Source organism: Saimiri boliviensis, chromosome 21 (genome assembly GCF_048565385.1).
Source record: "Saimiri boliviensis isolate mSaiBol1 chromosome 21, mSaiBol1.pri, whole genome shotgun sequence".
In the NCBI taxonomy this organism is placed as follows: Eukaryota; Metazoa; Chordata; class Mammalia; order Primates; family Cebidae; genus Saimiri; species Saimiri boliviensis.
The window spans coordinates 2,249,419-2,272,101 of record NC_133469.1 but is presented as its reverse complement, the minus strand read 5'-3'; the positions used below and the strand labels follow the sequence as shown (position 1 = coordinate 2,272,101).

The following is a 22,683-nucleotide window of genomic DNA, read 5'->3' as shown; positions in this document are numbered from 1 at the left end:
TATCTCGGGCCTCAGCTAGAAGACTGAAGGCTGGGGACGACTTGATGGCTAAGAGCTGGAATCATCTGGAAGCGTCTGCTCACAGCTGGGGGTGGTGGCTGGCTGTCAGCCAGGACTCTCTGGGCAGCTTCTCTATGTGGTCCTTCCACACGGACTAGTGGGAGCACATCGTGGCACTGGGTCCCAGGAATACAGAATCTCATGCTTGGCAGTTTTACAGTCGGGCCTGAGAAGTCACCTCCACCAGTGAGGGCAGTAACAGAGGTCTGCCCAGGGGCAAGGGGAGGAAGCCTCAGTGAGAGGGAGAAAGTGCCACGTGAGGGTCTAGGGAAGGTCCTCTGTCCAAGCAGAAGGGGCACAAGTGTGGTAGCCTGGAGGCGGGAATGAGCTAAGTGACTTTGGGGATGTGCCAGGGTGCCTGGAGGGTCAAGAGCAGGGACACGGACTGAAGATGAGGCAGCAAGGCGGGCCGGGGGTGGGGGGTCTTGCAGGGTTATACTGGCTGGAGAAAGGGGTTTGGCTTTTATTCTGTTACTTGGGAAGCCATGGGATATTTTCACCAGAGATTGACATATTCCCCTGGACATTTTAATTTTAAAAACGCTTGTGGCTGCTGAGTAGAAAGGCAGAGTGGCTTCAGCAGGGAAACCACGGCACTGTCCTGGGTCAGAGTTGCTGGTGGCTGCATTCAGGGTGACCGTGGGAGAAGTGGTCGCTGGACTCACATGGGACCTGCCAGTGAATGAGCTGTGAGAGGTATGGGGAAAAAAAGAATCCAGACTGATCGTTGGGTCTTCGCAGAGTTCCTGGGGGCTCTGCTGCTGTGGCTGAGATGGGGAAGGCTGTGGGAGCACAGATGGGGCGTGGGGTAGAAGGACTCAGAGTCTGTCTGGCTGAGCTTGGTTTGAAATGATACGCAGCCATTGAAAGGGGAGCGGCGTACAAGTTTAGAAGTCTAGTCAAACCTGGGGGAAAGTGTGAGGGTTCTAGATGGCTTCTAGATGGCTTTGGAAGCCAGATACCTTAATATTTCATAAAGATTTCACAAGTTTCTTAGGATCCATCTGTTTAAAAAATTTTTTTAAAAAGAAACAAAAAAATAGATATCACGAGCACCCACTCTATACTGTGCCTTCTCTAGGAGCTCACCATTAGGAGATGGAGGGCCTTATTTTGGGCCCTCAAGGGCCATAGGAAGCCCACCTGCCTGGCTTTGAACCCTGGATCCGTCGCTGACTATGTGACTGAGCAAGTAACTCAGCTCCTGGGGCCTCTGTACACTCCTGCATAGGGGGGATGGCAGCAGCGTCTGCTTGACAGAGACGACGCCGAGGCCAGCGAGATGAGCTTGTACCACGCACACCGCAGAACCTAGCACAGAGCAAGCTCTCAGCAGATACGAATGAGCTCGTTCACATTTATTCCCAGTGTGCAAAGCCAGAGCACAGTTTGGAGAAGATGGATGTGTCCTGGAGCTGGTGAGGACGCAGGACCTGGGCGGAGCGGGAAGCCCTTCGGCTGGGCCCTGCTCCTCATTCCTGCTGGATGAGCCACTGCCCACGGTCTGCTCCCCGCCCTCCACATGCTCTCCCAGCCTCTTGCGCTGGGGCCTGCACTTACTGTTTACTGTGGGGTCACGTGGCATCGAGACTTCCATTCCAGCTCTGCCATCTTCTGATTTTGTAAATCAGAACACATCATCTCATTTCTCAGTCGCAGTTTCAGTCTCTGTGAAATGGGCTCAGTCCCTGTCTGTTGGGATCAGATGAGGAGATGGATGTGTAAGTACCACTTGGGGCTGCCAAGTGGAAGGGCGAAGGGGAGGAGTCAGAGGGGCCCTCAGGAGACTCCCGATCTGGCCTGGAGCCCAGCTGCACCAGGGAGGAAGTCACCCTGAGCGCGCACCCCAGATGCTCCGCGCTCTCCCTCCGCTGGGCTGAGCTGGTCCCCTGCCTGATGAAGGGGCCCGCACCACCCCGGCCTTTGACGGGAGCGCCTCGTGTCCCGGAAGACAGCTGGAGACAGTGTGCGTCTCCCTGGAACCCCTAATGAAGGCTCGAGTTGCTGTTTATTTGTCTTTATACTTCAACAGCTCAAATCCATTTCTTGCTGGGGGAAAAAAAAAAAAACAAAACGCTGATCATCTGAATGTAAAACTAAACAGCTTTGGACGGCCCCACACTGACTCCATGAACACCAGTATTTTCTGATGGAAGCTGGAGAGGTTTCTGCCTGTTCTCCCGTAAGCCTACCTACCACCCCTACCTTTCCCATGCTTGGCCCACTTTCGGGTGCTCTAAACACACTCAGCTGGAGGGATTTGCTGTCAGGGTACAAGACGGGTCCAGGCCCGTTCCTCCCGTCCGCCTTCTACAGCTGCTCATCTGACAGAAACCCTTTGGCCTGAGAGAAGGAAGCTCCCTGGACAGTGTGTGCATTTCATGGACTCGCTTCCTTCTTTTCCCAAATGGCTACACAAAATGGGAGAGCCTAGAGTGTGTGTAGGGAGGCAGACGAGCTCAGACCCACACGTGTTTTCAGGGTGGAGTGGCCTTTGACAGCCTCATGACTGTGGCCTGCTTAGGATTGAGTGGATAGCAGTGGGGCGTTCATTACAGGGGGGCCAGACGGATCTTCCAGCCCCCACTCGGACCGGCGATCAGGGCACAATCAGTGGCCCACAGAGCAGAGGTCAGGCTCCTGAGGCCACTGACTTGCTGGGGACCTTGGGAAATGCCCTACCTCTTTGTGCCTCAGTTTCCCTGTCATATGTGAAATAAAAAGATGGGATTTGATCCATGGTTTTCAGATGCCGTGGGGTTTACAGCAGCAGCAATCTTTTTTCCCAGGCAGAATCATGCAGGGGTCTCATGCTCTGGCCAAACAGGAGACAAGACTCGCCACGATTAGAGCCCATCTCTGCCCCTGCTCCCCAAGAGCCCGTCTCTACCCCCTACCCACCAGGCGCTCGTCTCTACCCCCTGCTCCCCAGAAGCCCATCTCTACCCCCTGCTCCCCACGGGGCCTGTCTCTACCCCCCACCCCCCAGGAGCCCGTCTCTACCCCCCACCCCCCAGGAGCCCGTCTCTACCCCCCACCCCCCAGGAGCCCGTCTCTACCCCCCACCCCCCAGGAGCCCGTCTCTACCCCCCACCCCCCAGGAGCCCGTCTCTACCCCCTGCAAAGTCCTGGAGACCCTGGAACTCCGTTTGGAACCCCTGCTGGGCTGCTGTGTCAGGGACCTTCTCCCCCGGCATCCCGTGACTTGGTCGTGTGGTGTATGATTTGGCCCCAGGGATAGTGGCAGCTCCGTGCTTTTCCAGCAGGATGCAGACCTCGTCCGTGCAGCTCTCCTGGTTTCTCAGGACTATAGTCTCCAGCACACACACTTTTCCTCTCGCAACCACCCCACCCTTTCCTCCTCCGGGGTGTCAGTGCACCTGCTGTTCCACCCTGGGCGCCCTTTCCCAGCCTCCTGCTGGCCCCCATGTTCCTCGGGGCTCAAGTGAGGCATCAAGCCCTAGAGAAAACCTCCCTGGGCTTCCCTCCGGCTTGGCACTGAGCTCCTGGGATGGGCACTGGGCATCTCAGTGCAGATCTCCCTTCCTTCCTTGGGAACTCCTCGAGTGCTGAGTTCTGGACTGGCCAAGCTCTTCATCCAAGACCGGCACAGACCAGACCCACCGGAGGCTCATTTGTGTGGTGGAGGATGGGGGGGTGGCAGAATGTTGGCTGCTGACCCTCAGGGTGCCAGGTGCACGGGCTACCGTGGGGGCAGTCAGCAGCACACTTGGAGCTAGGTGGACGTGCTGGAAAGTCTCCCCGCCTCCCACAGCCGGCGCTGGCCTGTGACTCCCCAGTCCACCTCTCCGTGCCTGGCTCCTTCTCGTCTCTGCTCTAGGCAGGGAGAGCACGGACTTGGGGATCACACACAGTGGCCTTGACCCCCACTCCCTCCCTAGCTCTCTGCTCTCCATTTCCTTTCCTGGAAAGGGGCATGCTGATGTTCCCAGGAGGGAGCTCTGGGGACGCAGAGGGTACGTGAAGGAAGGCGGCACGTGGTGGGTGTCAGGACCCTTCCCCCCTCCCCTTCCCACTCTCCTGTGCTTGTCCGCTCAGGTCAGGGATCACGTCCCCGTCTGAGGCCACCTTCCCCTTGGTGGGAATGTGTGTTCGTGATCCTGTCGTCCTTCCGCTGGACTGAAGTCTGTTGTCACTGTGCCTGGTGCCAGCCCCGCCTTGGTAGGTCTCAGTTTGGTGGCTTGAAGAAGAAGTCCTGCTCTGTCTCAGGGCAGAGAATACCAAGTCCATAAGCAGCAAAGAAAACACTCACCGCAGACACTTGCCTTCATCTGTTCCTGCTTGCAATCCCTGTGCCAAGGGCTGGGTCAGTACTCTGAAAACTTGAAAAAATAAAAAGTGTCTTGTGAAGGCTCTTTAGAAATATCTGCCAGCAAAACGCATGTCCCCAAACCGTACACGGAGCCGTGGACTTAGAAAGGGGCGTTAGCAACAATTGAAGGCGCCTCAGCCCGGCCCGCCGCTTCCTGTGTCAGTAGCCTTGCTTCCCTTGGAGCGGCCGGGGCCCTGGGTGGCGTGTGGGGTCGCCCTGGACATTTGCCGGACCTGGCTGCGTCAGGACTGACGCTGCGGTGACCCTCCCCCCGTAACACCAGGACAGCTCGAGCTGTTTATAGTGGCCATTCTCCAGGCCAGTGCATCAGGCTGCCCCGGCACCCCTCCCTGCCACCCGCCTCGTCCCAACCACATGCAGCTAGAAATAGACCATTGGCAGAGATGCCCCACGCCTGGCCAGCACTCTTTACTTGTGGGAAGCGGGCAGCTGTGGCAGCAGCCCAGCTGCTTAGTCTGGCGTCTTTAGTAACCTCCCAGGTGCTACTGTAACAACGGGGAGAGGCTCCCACAGGCTCGCCCTCCCCTGGCTCATCTGCTGGCCGCGGGGGGGTCAGATGCCAGTGGAGTCATTTGGGACCCACCCATGGTGGAGGCCGCTCCAAGCGGGACCTTCCCAGGGCCAGTGTTGCCACTGCGGGGGTCTGGCTTCCTCGGCCTGGCAGCTGGCCCTGCTAACACCCAGCCTTTCCTTCTCTCCTTATGCTCCTAGCAAACTAAATATTAAGCCTGTCCCCAGGTACCTCATGCCCTGTGGGCCTCTGCACACCCCTCCTCCCCTCTGTCCCAGGTGCTCCAGCTCTCCCTCCTGCACCTCTTCCCCGGCCTCCCTGGCGGAGGGACCTGCTCCCTGCGTTCCGCCCCCTCACCCTCCCTGCCAGCTCTCAGGCCAGAATCAGACCAAGCTGCAAATGTCTGTTTACTTATCCATCGGCCACACGTACGATTGTACAGAAACACTCAGAGAAATCCCGAGAAAAGACAGAATCATTCCTGCGTTTCTTACCCCTCCAACACAGCAAGCGTTTGTGTCCTGATGTCTGCGTCCAGTGTCTTCTGGGCGCAGACAGAACTGTGTGTGGTGACGTCACCCGTCGAGGTGCGAGCTGCTCCCCCACCGTATTCAGCAGGAGCCGCTTCACTGTTCATGCAGAATCATGTAGCCACGACGCGGGAATGGAATCAAAGCCTGGGGCAGTGGGGCCAGCGGCGGTGGTTATCTGGTTGGGACAGCAAGAATGCCCGAATGCTCTTCTGTCAGGACCTGCCCCAGTGCCCACATCTGCCAGGCTAGGGGCTTCTTTCGCTGAGGGAGCTCCCAGGCTGTGTGCAGAAATACTCCCAGTCTGGTGTCCTTTGTGTAATTCACACTAGGGGTATGTGCAAAGGGATGGTGTGGCTGGATGAGTCACCCTACCTGGAACGAGTGGAGGGTCCCCTGGTGGGGGTGAAGATGGGTGACGGCAGGACATTTCAGGAGGTGGGAGCAGCGTGTGCAAACCCTGGAGGGGGGAGGGGCTCGGCCAGGGAGCAGAGCGGGTTCAAAAGGCAGTCTGTGTCAGACGAGCCGGGTGTAGCACACGCTCGCTGGGGGTGAGACCCAGAGATAACACACACGCTCCCACACGACCAGCCGCGCAGCCCACCACCAGACGTTCTCGGCAGCGCTGCCCCCGTGGCTTAGAGAGACCTCCTGTCTGTTCCCGCTTCTCACTGCACCCGATTCTTGTCCTGCAGACCTCTGACCCCGTCGGTGGTAACACGCACTGGTCTCCCAGTGTCCTCGCCACTTCTCTCTTTCCTGGAATGGCAGCTCCCTGAGGGCAGCCTTGGCCTCTTCTTCCCTGCTCACCCATGCCCCAGTGTGGTACCTTGCACCCCTGCCAGGTGACTGATCCCAGAGGTGCACCGGAGGTGGATGGGGCCCGTCGGAAGGACGGTGGCAGATGAGGCCACGTGTGCACTCGATGTAGGGCGGGAGGGTCAGCCCCTTGTCTGCAGGGAGTCATGAGAAGCAAAAGCTCACGGCCGTTGACCCAGGAATCCCCCTTCTGGGGAGCTCTCTGAAGGCAACAGTCCTCAGATGAAAAGGGCCGTGGCTGCCCAGCGGTGCCCTTCGCAGGGGAGTTTATTAACCACCGCACGAGAGCCTGGAAGAGGAGCCCGCTTGCCGACGGCACAGAGCAGCAAGTCAGAAGGGCGGGCAGGGCCGAGTCCCAGCGCGGAGGACGCCCCAGCTCAGCCTGCAGTGGCCGCGTGCGGGTCGACTCATTTCAGTCCGAGAAAATCAGCTCGTGCAGAAAGATGGGCACAAAACAGACGCTCCGGAATGGTTGTGTCTCCAGTGTAGTGGTGGTGATCCAGCTTTTCCACTGTTTCTCAAACTCCTTGTCACTCAAAATCTTAGATAATAGAACAATTTTACTGGAAGGTGACAGAGAGCCAAGGAGGAGAGCCAGACAGAACGTGGCCGCACACTCAGAGCCAGGTTGGCCTGCGAGCGGCCCAGTGCCTCAGCCAAGGAAGGGCTCCTTGTTCCGTGAAGCTTCCCGGTGCCCACACCCAGCGCCTCCGCCCCGCCCGTCGTGACCTGCTGTCCGCCCCCTCCTCAGTGTGTCAGCTCTGATGAGACGAAGCTATTCCTTAGTCCTGGCGGTTGCTGCCTGGCCCGCCCCAGGGCCTGACAGGGAGGGACAGCTGAGCACGGGAAGGAGTAAGCCGGCATGTGGCAGGCCCAGTTGGAGAGCCGATTGCGGCAGGGGGCAGGAGGCCAAGCGGCCGGGACCTGAGTGTGGCCACGGGCCTGGCCTGTGCCGAGGACCCTCACGCTCAAGGAGGCCTCTCAGGTGGGGACAGGGGTCCACGTGGAGGGCGCTAGCAAGGAGGAGGAAGAGGAGGAGCAGCCGCAGAGCTACCTGGCAATTTCACACGGCTTTGGAGGGTGGAACAAAATGCCACCTTCTGTGGGGAAGAATCGGCCCCTCGGGGCCCAGAATTCCGACAGTACCAAGCCTGAGAAATTGATGCTGGGAGTCGATCAGTGTTGACTTGGCTGGAGTCTGGCAGGATGAAGTGGCCAGAGGACCTGTGTCACCCGGGGTGTCGTGGGAGCTCCGGGGCCCCTCCTTGGTTCGGGGGAGTTTCGTTTTCTTCACAAGGAGTGGGACTGGTGCGGCCACCGCGTGCCCTGGCCTGGAGGTGATCGCATGCAGCCGGGCCCGGGCAGGCGCGTCCCGCGGGAGCCGCTCCCCTTTCCTCTCTCAGCGCTTCTCGCCCTGGTTCCGTGATGTCTGCTTTTCCTCCTCTCCTCCCTCCAGTCCTCCATTCTTACCCCATCAAAAGACATTTTAAAAAACTCCAGTGCCTCCTACAGATGTCCAGCCAGGATCACATGCACAGCTGCACTGTCGGAGGCTGAGGGAGGGGACGAGAGCGACCCGTTCCCAGCCTGGCTCTGTCACTCACGTGCTGGGGACCGTGGGCGGGCTGCACACTGCTTGGAGCTCCCAGTTACAAAACAGCTACCACCCTGGGCTGAGGGTAACCAAGATAACTGTCACGGGAGTGCCTGAGGCTGAGCAGGGGCCCTGCCTGTGCTGCAGAGGTTCAAGGAGGCCTGGCAAAGTCGGGGAGACGTAGTTCCGTAGGGGACCCCACTGTGTCTCCAGACCCCTTCCTTCTCCGCTTCATTCCTAAAACTCTGCCCAGCTCCCGCAGCTTAGCTTTAGTGGGAGACTTTGGTCCGCGTGTCAGTAAAGCGAAGCAGGAGGACACCCTGAGCTGCACCCGTCTTCCGAGGCACCCAAGCCACAGGCCAGCCATGACTGTGAGGACATCTGGTTCCCCATCGCGACTGCTGCACAAGCTCCCCGCTCCGGGGCTAGGCTAAGGCGGCAGATGAGCACAGCCCTTCTCCGGCACCTCCTGGGGTCAGCCCCAGCCCACCCACCCAGGACCCACTGGCGGCCGGCACGGCCTCCTGTCGGTCGTCCAGGGCTGCTTCCTTGAGGGGGTCCTGCAGGAGCTGAGGGGGTCCTGGGGCTGCAGGGCCTCATGCCAGCCCCTCTGCAGCCACGCTTTGCAGCATACGGCAGTGAAGGCCATGCGGCTCACCCCTACTGGGACGGCTTTAGCCAGGGCCTGTGGATGTCCCAGCCAGAAGGGAATCGGGTCCATGAGGGGCGGAGGATGGGACAGGGACAGGATGGCAGCAGGGAGTGTGAGAATCCAGGCCAGAGACGAGTGTGGCTGGCCCAGCCGTGGCAGCTGTGGAAGGGCGTGAATGTGTGGTGCTCCTGGTTCATTTCACAGGCAGAGCTGGAAGGACAATGGGCTAAGGACTCGATGTGGGCGGGGAGCAGCATCAAGGACAACTACCAGGTGTTTTGCCCGAAGCCACCATGGGTTGCATGAATACTGGCTGAGCTGCGGAAGGCTGAGGGTAGACTGGACTTTGTCTCATTCTGTTCTGCTTTTGTGGGAGGGGGGCTTAGGGGTTCGGCATGGGCCCCCCGAAGCGGGGTGTGCCACATCGCAAATACCAGGTCAGCTCTTGATTTCCAAGTGGGAAGGTGGTGGAGCAGGCAGGCCAGGAGTGTGGGGAAACATTGGCACACAGGTAGCCAGGGAAGCCATGGGGCGGTGCGACTTCTCTTGGGAGCAGAATGCACATGGGGTGGGGGCAAGGGCAGAGCCCGAGAGGAGCCCGGGCCCCACTTACCTGCACTGAGCTCCTGAGTACCTGGCACCGCCCAAGGCTGCTCTAAAGGAGGCGGTGTCCACAGAATGGGGAAAAGTCTTTGCTAATCATATATCTGGTCAGGATCTAGTATCCAGGATCTGTAAAGAACTCTTACAACTCAAGACAACCCAGTTTAAAAACAGGCAGAGGATCCGAATAGACATGTCTCCAGAGACATGGAGACGCCCCGCCCCCCTGGCATCTTAGCGCCCGTTTCAGTCTCCCCACAGAGAGCACGGAGCCTGTGAGGACGGGCCACATCTGTGTTGAGCATCGCCGCATCCCAGGGCCATACACACGGCCGCTAAGCCTGTGGAAAGGGGTTCAATGTCATCGGTAGTTAGAAAAATGGCAACCAAAACCATAATGAGAAACCACATCACACCCACTAGGATGGCTATTGAAAAAAAAGAAAAAGCCCAGAAAGTCCCAGGTGCTGGTGAGGATATGGAGCCATTAGAAGCCTCATACTCTGCTGGTTGGGAATGTAAAATGGTGTCGCCCTGTGGGAAACAGTTGGCCATTTCCTCAAAGAGGCAAACACGGAGTTACCAGGTGATGTGATGGCGTCACTCCCAGGTAACCACCCAAGACAGCTAGAAATGTTTGCCCACACAGAAACGTCCACACGGCGTTCCAGGAGCACCACCATACCGCCCACCGAGCAGACACGGCCCAGATGTCCGTCGGCTCCCGAAGAGAGAACTAAAATGCGGTCTGTCCACACGGTGGAATATTATTCAGTTATGAAAAGGAATGAAGCTGGAGAACATGCTAAGTGAAAGGAGTCAAACACAGGAAGACAGACATCGTGACTCTGTGAAATGTGCAGAACTGGCAAACCCACAGACAGAAAGCAGACGTGGCTGCTGGAGGGGCGGGGGGCGGATGGAAATTCGGGCTAACCAAAAATGGGCATGGGGCCTCTTTCTGGAGTGATGGACGTATTCTGGAATTAGTAGTGATGACTGTGCCACATCGCAAATACACTAAAAGCCACTCAGATGCACGCTTAAAGATGGTGAATTGTATGCTCCGCGCGTTCTATCTCAACCAAAAACGGGATCGGAGAAACGGCGGAGGGGGCACAGACGCAGCACTGGAAGGCCCATCCACGCCCCAAGCAGGTCTGTCCACCTCCGGGCCAACCGTGAGCTCCCAGTAAGCTGGGGTCCCCAGAGAAGGGCGACCCGGGCAGTGAGGTGCTGAGTGTGCCAGCAGCTTACTCAGGAGGGAGCAGCGTCAGGAGCTGAGCGGCTTTACGTGGAGACCAGAAGGCCGAGGCGTGGCTGAGTGCTCCCCCCGATGTGGTTTGTTGCTGCTTTGGAATCCGTAGTGGCCTCTGCTGTCGCCAGGGTGCGTTCCCAGCCGTGGTTCCCCGAGGCATGCGCAGCGCCTTGTGCCACACTTGTGCGGGGGTGGTCTGTGTGTGCCAGGTCTGTGCAGGGCTCCTTACCTCCATCATTTCCTTGATTCCCAAAACACCTCTGGGTGTTTATAATTATAGAGAAGGAAACCAAGGCCCAAAATGGTGAAATGACCTGCTCAAGGTCACAGAGCAAGTTACTCCCTGAGTCTTGCACTCCATCGGGTGTGGCTTGTGGAGCAAGAGCTGGGTCCCGTGGGCCGTGGTCACAGGGCAGTATCATGCAGACCACCGTGAGGACGGGCCGGCGGGCTGCACTAGGTGGCACGGCAGGGCGGCAGGCTGGACCCAGGCTGGGGAGGGCAGACTGAGCAGACCCCAACAGCCAGCAGGCTTCGCCACACCTCTGCCTCCTCTGGCCTGGCTTGCTGGGTTCGGACATGAGCAGTGAGCTTGCTTTTCTGGAAAGCCGACCTTACCATTCACGCGCCTCATCTCCCACCCTGATCTTGGACTCAAGCCCAGGCCAAGAGGTCGGCCCTGTGTCTTCTGCACACGGCCAACCTGCTGGGGAATCAGGAGCCCCAGGAAAGGCCTCAGCCAGGAGGCAGACAGGTCCCGGGAGACCCCAGGCATCCCTCCTGCCTGCCCGTGCCAGCAGCTCTTGACAGCTCAGGGAGTGTTCTGGGTCTGGCAGATCCCAGGCCCCAAAGCTCTAAGACTCATGTATATTTTACTCAAAATCTAATCCATCTGGTTCTCGTTTATTTACACTTAACTCATCAAATGCAATTTTGCAAGAGCCGCTAGATAGCCAAGAGGCCTTTCTGCCTAAGCCGCCCTTCTGAAAGGAGCCGGCGGGGGGAAACCTCAGCCCCTGGGACCAAGTGGGGGCTCTCAGTGCTGGAGGTCGAGTTCACTGCCTAGGAGGGGCTGGGCACCTCTGCCTGCTTCCAGACCCTCCGTGGGAGCTGGGACGCCGGCCGGTGCAGGGCCTGATGCACAGGAGGCTCCCGACGGCCACGAGAGCAGGGGTGAGGTCCGAGCAGAACACAGAGTCTGTGTCAAATCGGGAAACACTTGTGGGAAGCACAAAGCGACCAGGGCTGGATCCAGAAGTAATTTTTAGTTGTTATAAATAACTTCCAACCTGGACTCCTGCTCCAAAGTAGAACAAACAGCCAGCTGTTAATAAAAACAAGCAGCATCCTGGGCCCAAAAGCACACCTCCCGGGGAAACTGGAGCTGCCCGCAGCGGCCTTTCGAAGCAGGGCAGCCTGTGTTCTGCTGGTGTCAGCTCCGGAAACTCTTCTTGCTGGAAAACCACGTCAATCACAGCGCGTGGGTCCACTCCCACCCGTGACCCTTCACTGGCTAGCAGTGTGTGGAGGTGGGCAAGAGCCACAGCGGAGCGCCATCCGCCGCCAACCCAGCGTCCAGAGCTGTGCTCCTGCCGGGCACCGTACGGTGAGGTGATGGGACGTGACTTCAGAGACCCTGTGGGACCCTGTGCCGTGTCCTGTTCCAAACAGAGTCATCACAGCAGCCACTGCCCATGGAGAAGGGATGGAGGGAGGGGCTGAAGGCTGAGAGACCCAGGAGAAGTGTGCAGCCTACCCCAAAGAGGAGGCTGAGGCCCGAGCCAGGGCTGTGCCGTGGGAGCCAGGGACAGATGGGCAGGGTGGCGAGGAAAAGTTAGCGGCCTTGGTCAGACCCTTGGGAGATGGGAAGAAAAAAGGGGATTTGAGAACAGGGTCCTCAGGTCTGGGTGGGTGGGGCGAGGCCTCTCTTTTGCGCTCCAAATGCTTGCCCCCTGTCTCCTGCCCTTCCTCCCAGCCCTGCCCTCCCCCAGCTCTGCGGGTCGAAGGAATGAGAGCTCACTGCTCACAGGGAGCAGCCTTCAAGGAGCTTCAGGGTCCCCTGTCTTTCATCCCAGACCTCACTGGAGTCGTCTTTTTCTGAGGGTGTCTCCCACCCCACCCCCGCCGAAGCCCCCCGTGGCAGGGCTGGCCGGGGCTCCACCTTCCCTTCCTCCCAGCTCCCTTGCCTGCCTTTTCACCCTCGGCCCGGAACAGGGAAGGGCTCCAGCAGTTCTGATGGCACGATCACAGGTACGTTTTGTACCTCAAAGGAGGCTGTGGACCGGGGCCTCGCAGCCTCAACCTGGCCAGTCCAGGCAGCCATGAAAGGCTCCTCCCAGAGCCAGCATGGAGGGTCCCATCTCCACTCGGCCTCCTCCGTCTCTCCTACCAGTTGAAAGGATTTCCTGAAAGGGGCCTCTGAGAGTCTGCCTCAGAACCCTGGGGACCTCCTCTCTACCTTGTAGCTAAGTCCCAGTGCTGTGCCGAGGAGCGCCATGCCCTCTGGGAACACTCAGCTGTGGCCCTAAATAAAGATGAAGGACCACGAGCTGTCAGCAGGATTCAGAGGCGGGACGCTCCCCCTACCCCTCCTGGAGCCGCCCAGGGATTCTGAACCCCGGACTGGGGCCTCACTCCATGCAGCCTCGGCCCTGGCCCAAGACCTCAGGGCTTTGTGACACTCTGCTTGTCAGGCGGCACAAATGTCTTCTGTGGGAACTGCCCACCCCCACTCCCGCCAGCTGAACTGGTGTGGGGACCCGGACAGGGCTGGGGCTTTTGAGCGCTGTGTGGGGTCTCGCCAGGGCAGGGTGCAGGCCTCGGAGCAGCCTCGCTGACTCTCCATGCCCACGGCCTGGCTCTGCTGCTCATCTTTGCCCAGCGTCCAGGACCCAGGCAGCCACCTTTCCCTGGTTACTGCCAGAACTCTTCTGCTAGAGAGACTGCAGGCTCTTCCCCGCCTGGGCCCTGCCCTGCCCTGCCCTGCCCCTTCCGCATACCTCTGCTTTCAGAACACCGCCGCCGCCTCCAGGATCCCTGGGCTCAGGCTACATCTCTCTGCTGTCCTCAACACAACTTACCTCACCTCTTCCAGGAAGCCTCTCGTCTCTATGCTCTGGCCCAGGGCACTGGAGCTTGGTGTCCCTGGCAGCTCAGGGTACTGTGGCACAGAGTAGGTGCTTGGTGTTCATGGAGTGAATGAATGAACAGAGACATTTCAGGGGGATTCAAAAGGCAAGAAAACCTTCAGTCTGGACAAGGAGGGGAGGCTGTTCTGGGAGGAGGGTGGTCTCTGCACCCAGGCAGAGGTGAATGGGTGGGTGTCTTCAGAGAGCAGCAGCATGGGACTCCTGGAGAGTGGCTGGAGAAGTGGGCAGGCTGTGAGAGCCTTGAAGGAGCCCCCTCCTGCCCAGTGGGAACCAGGACAGCACTCTGCCCCGGGACGGCCCCCTGGTGGTAGTGAGCTCCCGGGCCCTGGCGTGTGCAAGCACAAACAGTGCCTTCACAGTGACCCTCCTGACACGAGCACTCACTCTTGGCCTGCTCCACTGCTCGGAGCAGGGGTATGAGGGAGACAGCTCTGTCCTCACCCCAGGGCAGGCACAGGACCACCAAGCCCTCTGGTGCAAGGCAAAGGAAGGAATTAGCGAAGGAAGGTGGGCCTGGCCCGGAAGCAGGGGTGGAGTGAATTATGTTGGGCACCAGAAAGACTCCACAGAGGAGGAAGCTAAGCATTGGGTTTTGGAGAGGTGGGCATGTGGCATCCAGGGAGGTTTGTGAGCATCGGCATCTGGCTTGAAGGGGCCTCGTTCACAGCTGAACCCTGGAGGAGGGGAGTGAGGGCTTTGGGCTCACGGGGCTTCCAGTCCTCCTCCTATCTCTTTTAGCGCTTTGGGGAAGTCTCTCCCCATCTCCAGGCCTCAGTTTTCTCATCTGAGAATCAGGGATGATAAGAATAATGCCCCCGGTGAGGAGCCGTTGTATGGATTGATTAAGATCGTGCCTGAGCTGGGCCTCACTGGAAGCAGGTGCCATTATTTACAGTGGTGAGGCTGTTAGCCCCGCCCAGCCTCCGTGTTCCCCTCTGTGTGGGCATGGGTCGGGCAGGGTTCTCACACGGGGTCAGCCACCCAGGGCACATGGGTGCACTGACAGTTCCACGGGGCAGAGACGGAGGAGGGCTGCCCGCACCTCCGGCACTCCGGGAGCCCCTCCAGCGGATACAGCCTGCAGCCCTGAATCTCTGGGGGCTCTTCCCAGCAATAAGGCCTGGGCATCCCCCACAGGCCACAGGGCAAGACAGCGGTGTTGAGAAATGTTACGTTTGTGAATATTGCGAAATGTTCAGTGTATGATACAATCTATTGTTTGCTAGGAAGAATGATGGCAAGGAAAACCTAGCTGCCCCCACCAAGTAGGAACTACCGTTCCAAAGCGGCCGGACAACGTGTAACCGTCACACACCGGCTAAAACGACTCTTTAAGACAGCCGCCCCTGCCCCCGTGGCACTCTCATGGAGAATGCTTTTCAGTTTGTGATCAGTGGCAAGGGGCAGCAGCTGCCTACTTGGCGTATTTTGTGTTATAAGACAGGACGGCACAGCTGCTTGTTAATATTGATCACCTGTGCAGAGAGACTCGCTCCGTGGGTCAGCGTCTGCCCCAGGCCTTCAGCCCGCAATGCGTCAGCCCCTGAGGCTCTCGGCTCGGAAGGCTGTTAGCCCCCAGATAAACCCGCTCTGCTGTTCTGTCTGGGGGTCTGCTTCTCCATACCTTCAGTGACGCCTGCATGAGGGTCCCTCCAGCCGAGCTGGTCTTGGTACAGGGGCAGAGCTCAGAGAGCCTGACTCCCGGGTATGGGTTCCCCTCTTGCCATGAGGGGTTGCCTCCTCTCATAATGGGGTGTGCCGAGTGCTGGGGACTATGGGGCGGCGTGTGCTGGGCTCACAGCACCCCTTGGAGAGGGCAGAAAGACTGTTTCCCACAGTGCCCTGCCAGGCCTGGCCAGGGCCTTCAGGTGAGCCGCGTTCGTCCTGGGCTCATGGGCGGCATCTCACAGGCCCAGCTGCCGCAGCTGGACACTCTTCAGGTCTCAGCGTGGGGCACACTTGGAGTGCTGGAGACAGGGGTGCAGGGGGCATGCGTGGGACCTCAGGCCCTTCCCTGGAGATGCTGTTCATGGCCTCCGGCCATCCAAGAGATTTGGCAGCCAAGATTTCCTCCCCTTCAGGGGACGGCGGTGAGGCCTGTTCGGCCCACGGTGGGAAAAGGGTGCAGGGGGCAGCCCCGTCTTCCTGCCTGCTTCGTCTCAGGGCATTATCACTCGGGAGTGGCGACAAGACGTGTTTATATGGCCCTGCATTTGTTCCCCGTTATTCATCAGCGCTGGCGAGCCACTGTTCCCTGCTAGTGTAAACAGCCCTGGCCCAAGGCCCAGCCGCCCTGCCAGGTCTCCGAGGGTCTGTCGATGCCTTACGTCAACTGCCCTTTGCTTCAAGCTCTCAGTGAGGTGAGGGGTGGCCAGGCCAGACGGCTGCAGACGGGCGGCACCAGGAGGCTTACCCGTGATGGGTGAGATAGCGCCTCCGCACCAGAAGCTCAGCATCGGAGGGTCGGGATCTGTTTTGCTTACTTTACAGTTGAACCTTTACTAGGCCTGGGGAAGCCAAGGCACAGGGCAAGGAATCTGAGAACCATGGGAAGAAAGCCGACGACCGTGGCATGAGAGGGGTCTGGACCGAGTCCCGGGGACACTACCCACGTCCAGGGCCCACTGTTAAGTCACGCCAGCGCAGGCCTCTGCAGGGTCTCATTGGCCCGGAGATGGGACTAACCCCAGGAATGCTGGGCCCTTCCCGATGCTCCTCACGGCAAGCTGCATCTGGGGTTCGCCTGCATGTGCTGGAGCTGACACGGGACTCCAGCTGCCGTGAGGAGCAGCCGGCTCTCCTCAGCGTCGGTCTGAGCACACTCGCTGACGGCCAGCCTAGTGTGGGGCCAAAGGCACGCGCTCTGCAGCTAGACCGCAGGGCTGGTCCGGCCTTCACCCTGATGTGCTGTGTCACTGTGCTCCAGCTGCTTCAGCTCCCAGAGCCTCGGCGTCCTCATCTGTAAAATGGGATCAGTAACATGACCTATGGCGCAGGGAGCCGTGAGGATCACATGAGCCTTCGCCTGACACGTCACAAATACTTGAGGGCTGTTTGCTTTGTGTTATTCACAGGATGCGTAGGGCACAGGGCCTGGCTCGGTGCTTTCGTGGTCCAGGGCAGGCTGAGACAGACCCCAGGGGCACACCTTGGGGCTGCCCCCAGCAAAGGTGGCATTGGCACTGGGCCCCCAAGGAGTCCTGAGCAAGGCTTTGTTGAGTGGAGAAAGGTGCTGAGGATAGTCCCTCTCCCTCCTCCCCCGGCTGCCCCCAGTCACACTGTCGGGTCGGGTCGTGGTGTGATCACATGGCTCCTCTCAGCAAGGGCCACCACTACCAGGTTAGCTGTAACCACAGGTGGCTTTTGGAGTTCAGAGCTCTGCCTGCCTCCTACAGCTGCCCACACAGCTGACATTTGAGCTTGCCAAGGAATAATGGCCTCGCCGTCGGCCTCAAAGGCAGCCGCGCCGTCCCTTAGGTGGTAAAGTGGCCTGTTGCCCGTGAGTCTAAACAGGACCCAGCTCACAGCGCTCCGCAGCCGAGTCCACTCCTGGTTCAGGGCAGGTCCCCAGCTCTCCACCTTTTCACGTCCTTTTGGTCCCAACAGAGACCACTGTCTCTGTTCAGAAGTGGTGTATCAAAAGCTCAACACCAGAGAGAGAGAGAGAGAGAGTGAGTGTGTGTGTGTGTGAGTGTGTGTGTGTGTGAGTGTGTGAGTGTGTGTGGTGTGTGCGTGAGTGTGTGTGAGTGTGTGAGTGTGTGTGTGTGTGCACGCGCGTATACACGCATTGGGGGCCGTGGACTGGCTAGAAGCAGTCAGTAGCTCACGCTGCCTTTGTGGTTTTATATATTTGCCTATTAAAATGACAATACAGACATGGAACATTAAGGTTTAAGAAGCCCTTCTTTCATTAAACAAACTGACAGCGTAGGGGGTTGTGACTCTGGTAATTGAAACATGCTGCTCTGTTCAAGACCAGAACTCCATAAAGACTCTTTTCAGCCAGTGGCGGCCTTTGCGCCTGCGGCCTCCGGTCAGAAATGAGATCGGCCCTGAGACCGGGAAAGACCGTCTCGGCAGCCAGAGGTCGGGGCCTTTTCTTAATAAAAACCTTCTCATTCCCAGGGGCTTTTGAAATCAGTTGCAGGGCACAGAGGCTCAAGCGCGGCCCTGTGCTCCAGCCCACGGTCATGTTGTGCTGCTGCTGGTAACCCTGAGCCAGGTCAAGAAAGAGGGGCCTGTGGGGTGAAGCTGGCAAAGGTCCCTGTGTTGGGGTGGCTGCTGCAGGCCGCTCTGTCTTCCTAGAGAGGGGATGTCTGGCAATGCCAGTGAGCTGAGGTTTCAGGGTCCGATCACCAGGTTTGAATCCTGCCTCTGCCACTTACCATGTGTAGCACTTTGGACGAATGGCTGCCTCTCCACACCCAAGTTTCCTCATCTATGAAATGCACTGGCACCCGGATCTGATTTACGGGGTTGCTGAGAGAATTAAAGGAATTGATGCAGGTAGGATGCTTAGAACAGTGCTGGGCACACAGACAGTGCTGCGCAGTCAGAGTGTGCCGGCGTCGTAGCCGTTGGACTGTTTTCATGAGTCACGTTCGGGAGTCCCACTGCGCAGCATCACCACAGAGCCCCGCCCTGCCACTGTAGCCACAGAGCCCCGCCCTGCCACTGTAGCCCGGCGCCGTACAGCCTACTGTACCTATAGCACAGCACAGTGGCAGCCCGCTGTAGACTACCACCATATTGCATTGCCATGGGGCCCACGGCAGGGGCCACCACCGTGGTGCAGGGCTGTGAAGGCGACTCCAGTGTCACCATGATACAGCACCGGGGAGGCCCTCTCCGGAGTCCCTCCCTTCAGGGCCATGTGAGGAAATTCACTGCCTCCCTGTCCCGCCAGCTCATCATCCCCTGCTTCCCACTCAGGTCCCCTTGTTTTCTCTTCTCACAGATGTGGACGAGTGTCAGGACAATAATGGTGGCTGCCAGCAGATCTGCGTCAACACCATGGGCAGCTACGAGTGTCAGTGCCACGGTGGCTTCTTCCTTAGTGACAACCAGCACACCTGCATCCACCGCTCCAACGGTGAGTACGGCCTGTGCTGGGCAGGCATGCCCCTCCCCTCAAGGTGGGCAGCCCCAGCGTCCCCCGCCGCACACCTCGGTTCCGGGGCCCTCAGGGTCACAGCGGGCGCGGGCGGCAGTCTGAATGGCTGTTCTGGCGCTGGTTCTGCGTGGGCCTCCCGCCCACTCCTTCCCGCTGCCGGCCGCACCAGGGCTGCGGGTGTGTCTTGTGTTTGTGTGTGGGGCCGCAAGTGGGACGTGTGACCAGAGGCGCCGTTTTCCTTTCTGGGTTGGGGCTGACTGTGGCTGGGAAGAGCGGGGCCCCATTCTTCCCAGGCTCCTTCTGGAAAGGGGGCTTGGGGCCACCTAGGCCGTGTGCCCGCTTCCCTGTGTCCATGAGCCTGTCAGCAGCAGCAGCGCGTCCCTGCAGAATGTTCTCTGGTTTCCCACCCGGAGAGGGTCCTTGTGGTCGGGAGCCTGTTTTTTGGAGGCCAGGCAGGATGGCAGGTCAGCCTGTGGAGGTGCAGAGGGCCCCAGGAAGACACCTCACCAGCTGGAGCACTAGAAGGCAGACCCAGGCTGAAGTGGAGCCTGGCTGCCAGCCAAGCCCAGCAGGCGAAGGCACATGGTGTTGGGGCCTCAGTGGTCAGATCCTGGAGTTTGGGCTCAGGGCAGCAGGCCTGTGAGGTGGTGGCGGAGCTGGCCAGAAAGCCAGGACACGTGCTTGGTGGAGAGAGGCTTCCAGGCAAAGAACAGCATTGGGAAAGGCGCAGGGCACCTCTTTCTTGAGGTAACACAAGGCGAGGCATCGTGAGGCCCGGGCTGTGGGGGCAGAGGTAGGAGCTGAGGCTGCCAAGGGAAGAGATAGAAGGAAGAAGGCCCGGACCGCCCCAGCTCCAGCCCGCCCCCACTGCTGCCTCTTGGCAAGGAGCAGGCCCTGGAGGCTCGTGGGCGTGCCTGGACAGGTTGCACCTCAGTCCCCGAAGAAGGCTCAAAGGGGCCACACTGAGCGGTGGGGAGCCAAAGGGCAGGCCCCGCGTTCCGGGCCGGCCGGACCCTGTGCGAGTCCAGTTCCCGGCCTCCCACGCTGGAAGCCTCCCCTGGGCAGCTCCACTGCCTGCTCCTCAGCTGCCCCGCCCGCAGTGGGGACGAGGTGTTACCTGGCAGGCGTTCGGAGGTGGGGCAGGACCCTGGGATGAGGTGCCAGCCTCCCGTGAGCAGGCAGGGGGCTGTGAGGTGCCACTCTGGCAGCGGCAGCGCGGGCATGAGCTTCAGTAGAAAACAGTTCCTGAGAAAGTGAAAGCAAAACGTCGTGAACGTCCTCAGGCTAATACAGCGGAAGTGCTCGGGCAGGCTCCCTGGAATGCTTAGCGTTTGTTGCCTCGAAGACGGGACAGGACGGGCCGGGCCTGCTCCTCACGGCTCTGTGGTGTCCCTGGAAGGACAGACAGTCCCAGCTCCGTGGCTGCCGGCACTTGCTGTCACGTGGGCCACACGCCACCCAGGCGACTCCCAGGCGTCAGGAGTTCCTTGTGTGTCTTCTAAGAGCTCCCCGAGGTGGGCTGCGGGGCCGAGCTGCCCAGCATGGAGGCAAACCCTGTAGACCAGGACGCTGAGCCCGCCAGGTGGTACAAGAAGCAGGTTTCTGCGGACAGAGTGAGCAAGTGCGAGGAGGGGCCGCTGCGTTCGTCGGGGGAGGGGCTTTCACAGAGCGACTGCTCGGAGCAGGCCGGGCCGTCCCGGGCCGGGGGGTGTGTGCTCCGTCCCTGTTCCTTTGACGTGCGGCTTCCTCCCCGGCGGGGCCCCTGGTTGAAGGGAGGGTGTGCGGCGGGAAGGGCGCACCGCGGCCGCGGCTGCTTGTTACGGGTTTGGTCCGTAAGCACCTGCTGCGCCGAGGACCAGGGTTTGGGGGGGATGATGTGGGGGCAGCAGCTGCTGGAGCCTCACACTTACCCTGAGCCGGACACGGCCCGAAGCGTGCCCAGAGACCAGCTCACTCCACCCCTGCACCGCTCAGCAAGGCCGGATTGCGACGCTGGGGAAGCCAAAGCCCAGTCAAGTTAGGGCAGAGGCAGAGCCGGGATCCCAGCCGGGCACACTGGCTACGGGGCTCGCTCCTCGGGGGGTGACCGAGCCGGGCACACTGGCTACGGGGCTCGCTCCTCGGGGGGTGACCGAGCCGGGCACACTGGCTACGGGGCTCGCTCCTCGGGGGGTGAGGAGGTACATGAGGAAAGAAATGGGCAGTGGGGCGGACAGTGCTAGAGCTAATGAGAAAGTCAGGCGGGAAGCTTGTGCAGAGTGTGCCAGGCCAGGGGCGTGCAAAGGCCCTGGGGTGGGAATGGGCACACGAAAAGCAGAACAAAGTGCGGGATGGAGAAGCAGAGTACGCAGAGCGGGAGGAGCCCAGGGTGAGGGGCTGGGGCTGGGCAACGCGGGGCCTGGTGGGCCACGGCGGGAGTTTGGATTTCGGCTGCGGGAAAGCTGGTTAAGCAGAGGTGGAGGGAAGGGGGAGGGCATCTGGGGGAGCACCGACACTTTCAGGGGCTGGTGCTGGGTGGGACCCTGGGCACACGTGGCTCACTCCACCCAGATGCCCCAGGTGGCCAGATCCTGAGTTTTAAGGAAGCCAGGAATCCCGGTTTAACCAGAATATGGATTTGGGGGCCTTAGTCCCAGTCTGCATGGACCAGCGTGTTGGCTAGAGAAGCACCTTCTCTCCTTAGGGTCTTTGTGTGGCCTCTGCTATCTAAAAAACAGCAGATAACTTACTGGATCACTCTCGAAGGACAAGCTGCTGCATTCCCAGGGTGTCCACGGCTGTGTGGAAGACCTGGAGAGGGCAGAGCACGCACGCAGCACGTGGGCCAGCTGCCCCTGAATGCCCATGGGGAGACAGGGCCCTGGGGACTGGGCAGGTTGTCTGCCTCCCTGAGCCTCAATCTCTTGTGACAATTGCCCTCCATGAGTGTCAACTGCAATAATGATCGTTACAGCTTGCAGTGAGAGCCTGTCAGAGGAGCCAAGACAGCTTGTTTTGCACACAAGTGACCTCTGATTCCCATAGCTCCTGGGAGGGCTGATGGATCGCAAGCCATTTGGCAAATTAGATTCCCCCTGTCACCTGACTCTGCCTAATGCCTGCCCAGCTCTTTGGAGCCTACCCTTGAACAGGGAGAAAAGCACACAGGCTGGTTCTGATTAGATGGAACCAGATGCGTGAGAGGGGTTGGTCCAGGTCAGTCCAGGCTCCTGGCTGGGAAACACGGGGTTCAGCCCTTCTGAGGGCCCTGCTTCCTGGGCGCCAGTGCACGCCCCGGCCCAGGGCGTGGCTGCGACCCGGGCTGGGCTTGGGAGGATTAGGCTCTCAGCTCTACTCCACGCCCTCTGCCAGTCACGCTGGCCTCTTTAGGTGTTTCCAGCTGTAAAATGGGCCTAAGGGCAGCACCTGTCCTAGGAGTGGTGACTGATGTGGGAGCTTCTTCAGGTCTTCAGAACACAGGCTTGATTGGTGGGACTCACACAGGCTGCTCCTCTGTGCCCACACTGGGCGGGAGGGAGGCAGAGACGTTGGGATCTGGCCAGTTTCCCTCTGCTCAGCACTTCCCAGCACTGGTTCTAGCCCCGTGATAGCCCCGCCTACCTCCCACTCAGCGCAGCCGGATAAGTGCCTACAATCCCACCTCTGGCCACAGCCCCAGGGGCCTGCCCGCTGCCCCCATCACGGCCTTGCGCCTGGCATGCCCAGAAGGTAGCACCTTCAGGCTCTCTCCCTCTCCCACGCTGCCCTTCTCGACTGTAGCTTCTGACGGATTGATGCCGTAGGAATATGTGCCTCCTGGAGGAACTTTCTGCTTTTCTCTCGATGAAGAATTCTTTCTTTCAGTCTGAGCCGAATCCATCCAGGAGCAGAAGGGGCTCTGGAAGGCCTCAGTCTTACTAACCACGTGAGTGCAGGTCACTTGTATTTATCTGCTCGCCCGTTCATTCATTCGTTCATTCGTGTGCCAGGTGCTCTGCTAGCCCCTAGCATCCGAGGCACGGTCCCCTGTGCAGCTTTCAGTCTGGAAAGGGGATCGTGTG

At 59.6% G+C, this 22,683-nt stretch overlaps 1 protein-coding gene and 1 long non-coding RNA gene across 6 annotated transcripts in view; one reads left to right on the top strand and one right to left on the bottom strand.

Moving 5' to 3' along the window:
- SCUBE1 (signal peptide, CUB domain and EGF like domain containing 1) overlaps positions 1-22,683 on the top strand; it is a 131,553-nt gene that overhangs the window by 29,356 nt on the left and 79,514 nt on the right. For 2 of the 5 annotated variants that reach the window (XM_039463152.2, XM_039463151.2), the window contains exon 4: positions 18,488-18,622. In XM_039463152.2, coding sequence (XP_039319086.1) covers positions 18,488-18,622 — 135 coding nt within the window. Of the gene's footprint in view, positions 1-18,274; positions 18,404-18,487; positions 18,623-19,660; positions 20,265-22,683 lie in introns of those variants that run through there. The other 3 variants (XM_074391206.1, XM_010343285.3, XM_010343286.3) reach the window with 3 other exon arrangements.
- On the bottom strand, positions 1,271-5,513 carry LOC141582564 (uncharacterized). Its single transcript, XR_012515438.1, has 3 exons — positions 5,420-5,513; positions 4,334-4,403; positions 1,271-1,752 (listed from the first exon to the last, which is right to left on the bottom strand). It is a non-coding gene; the product is annotated as an uncharacterized LOC141582564 (long non-coding RNA).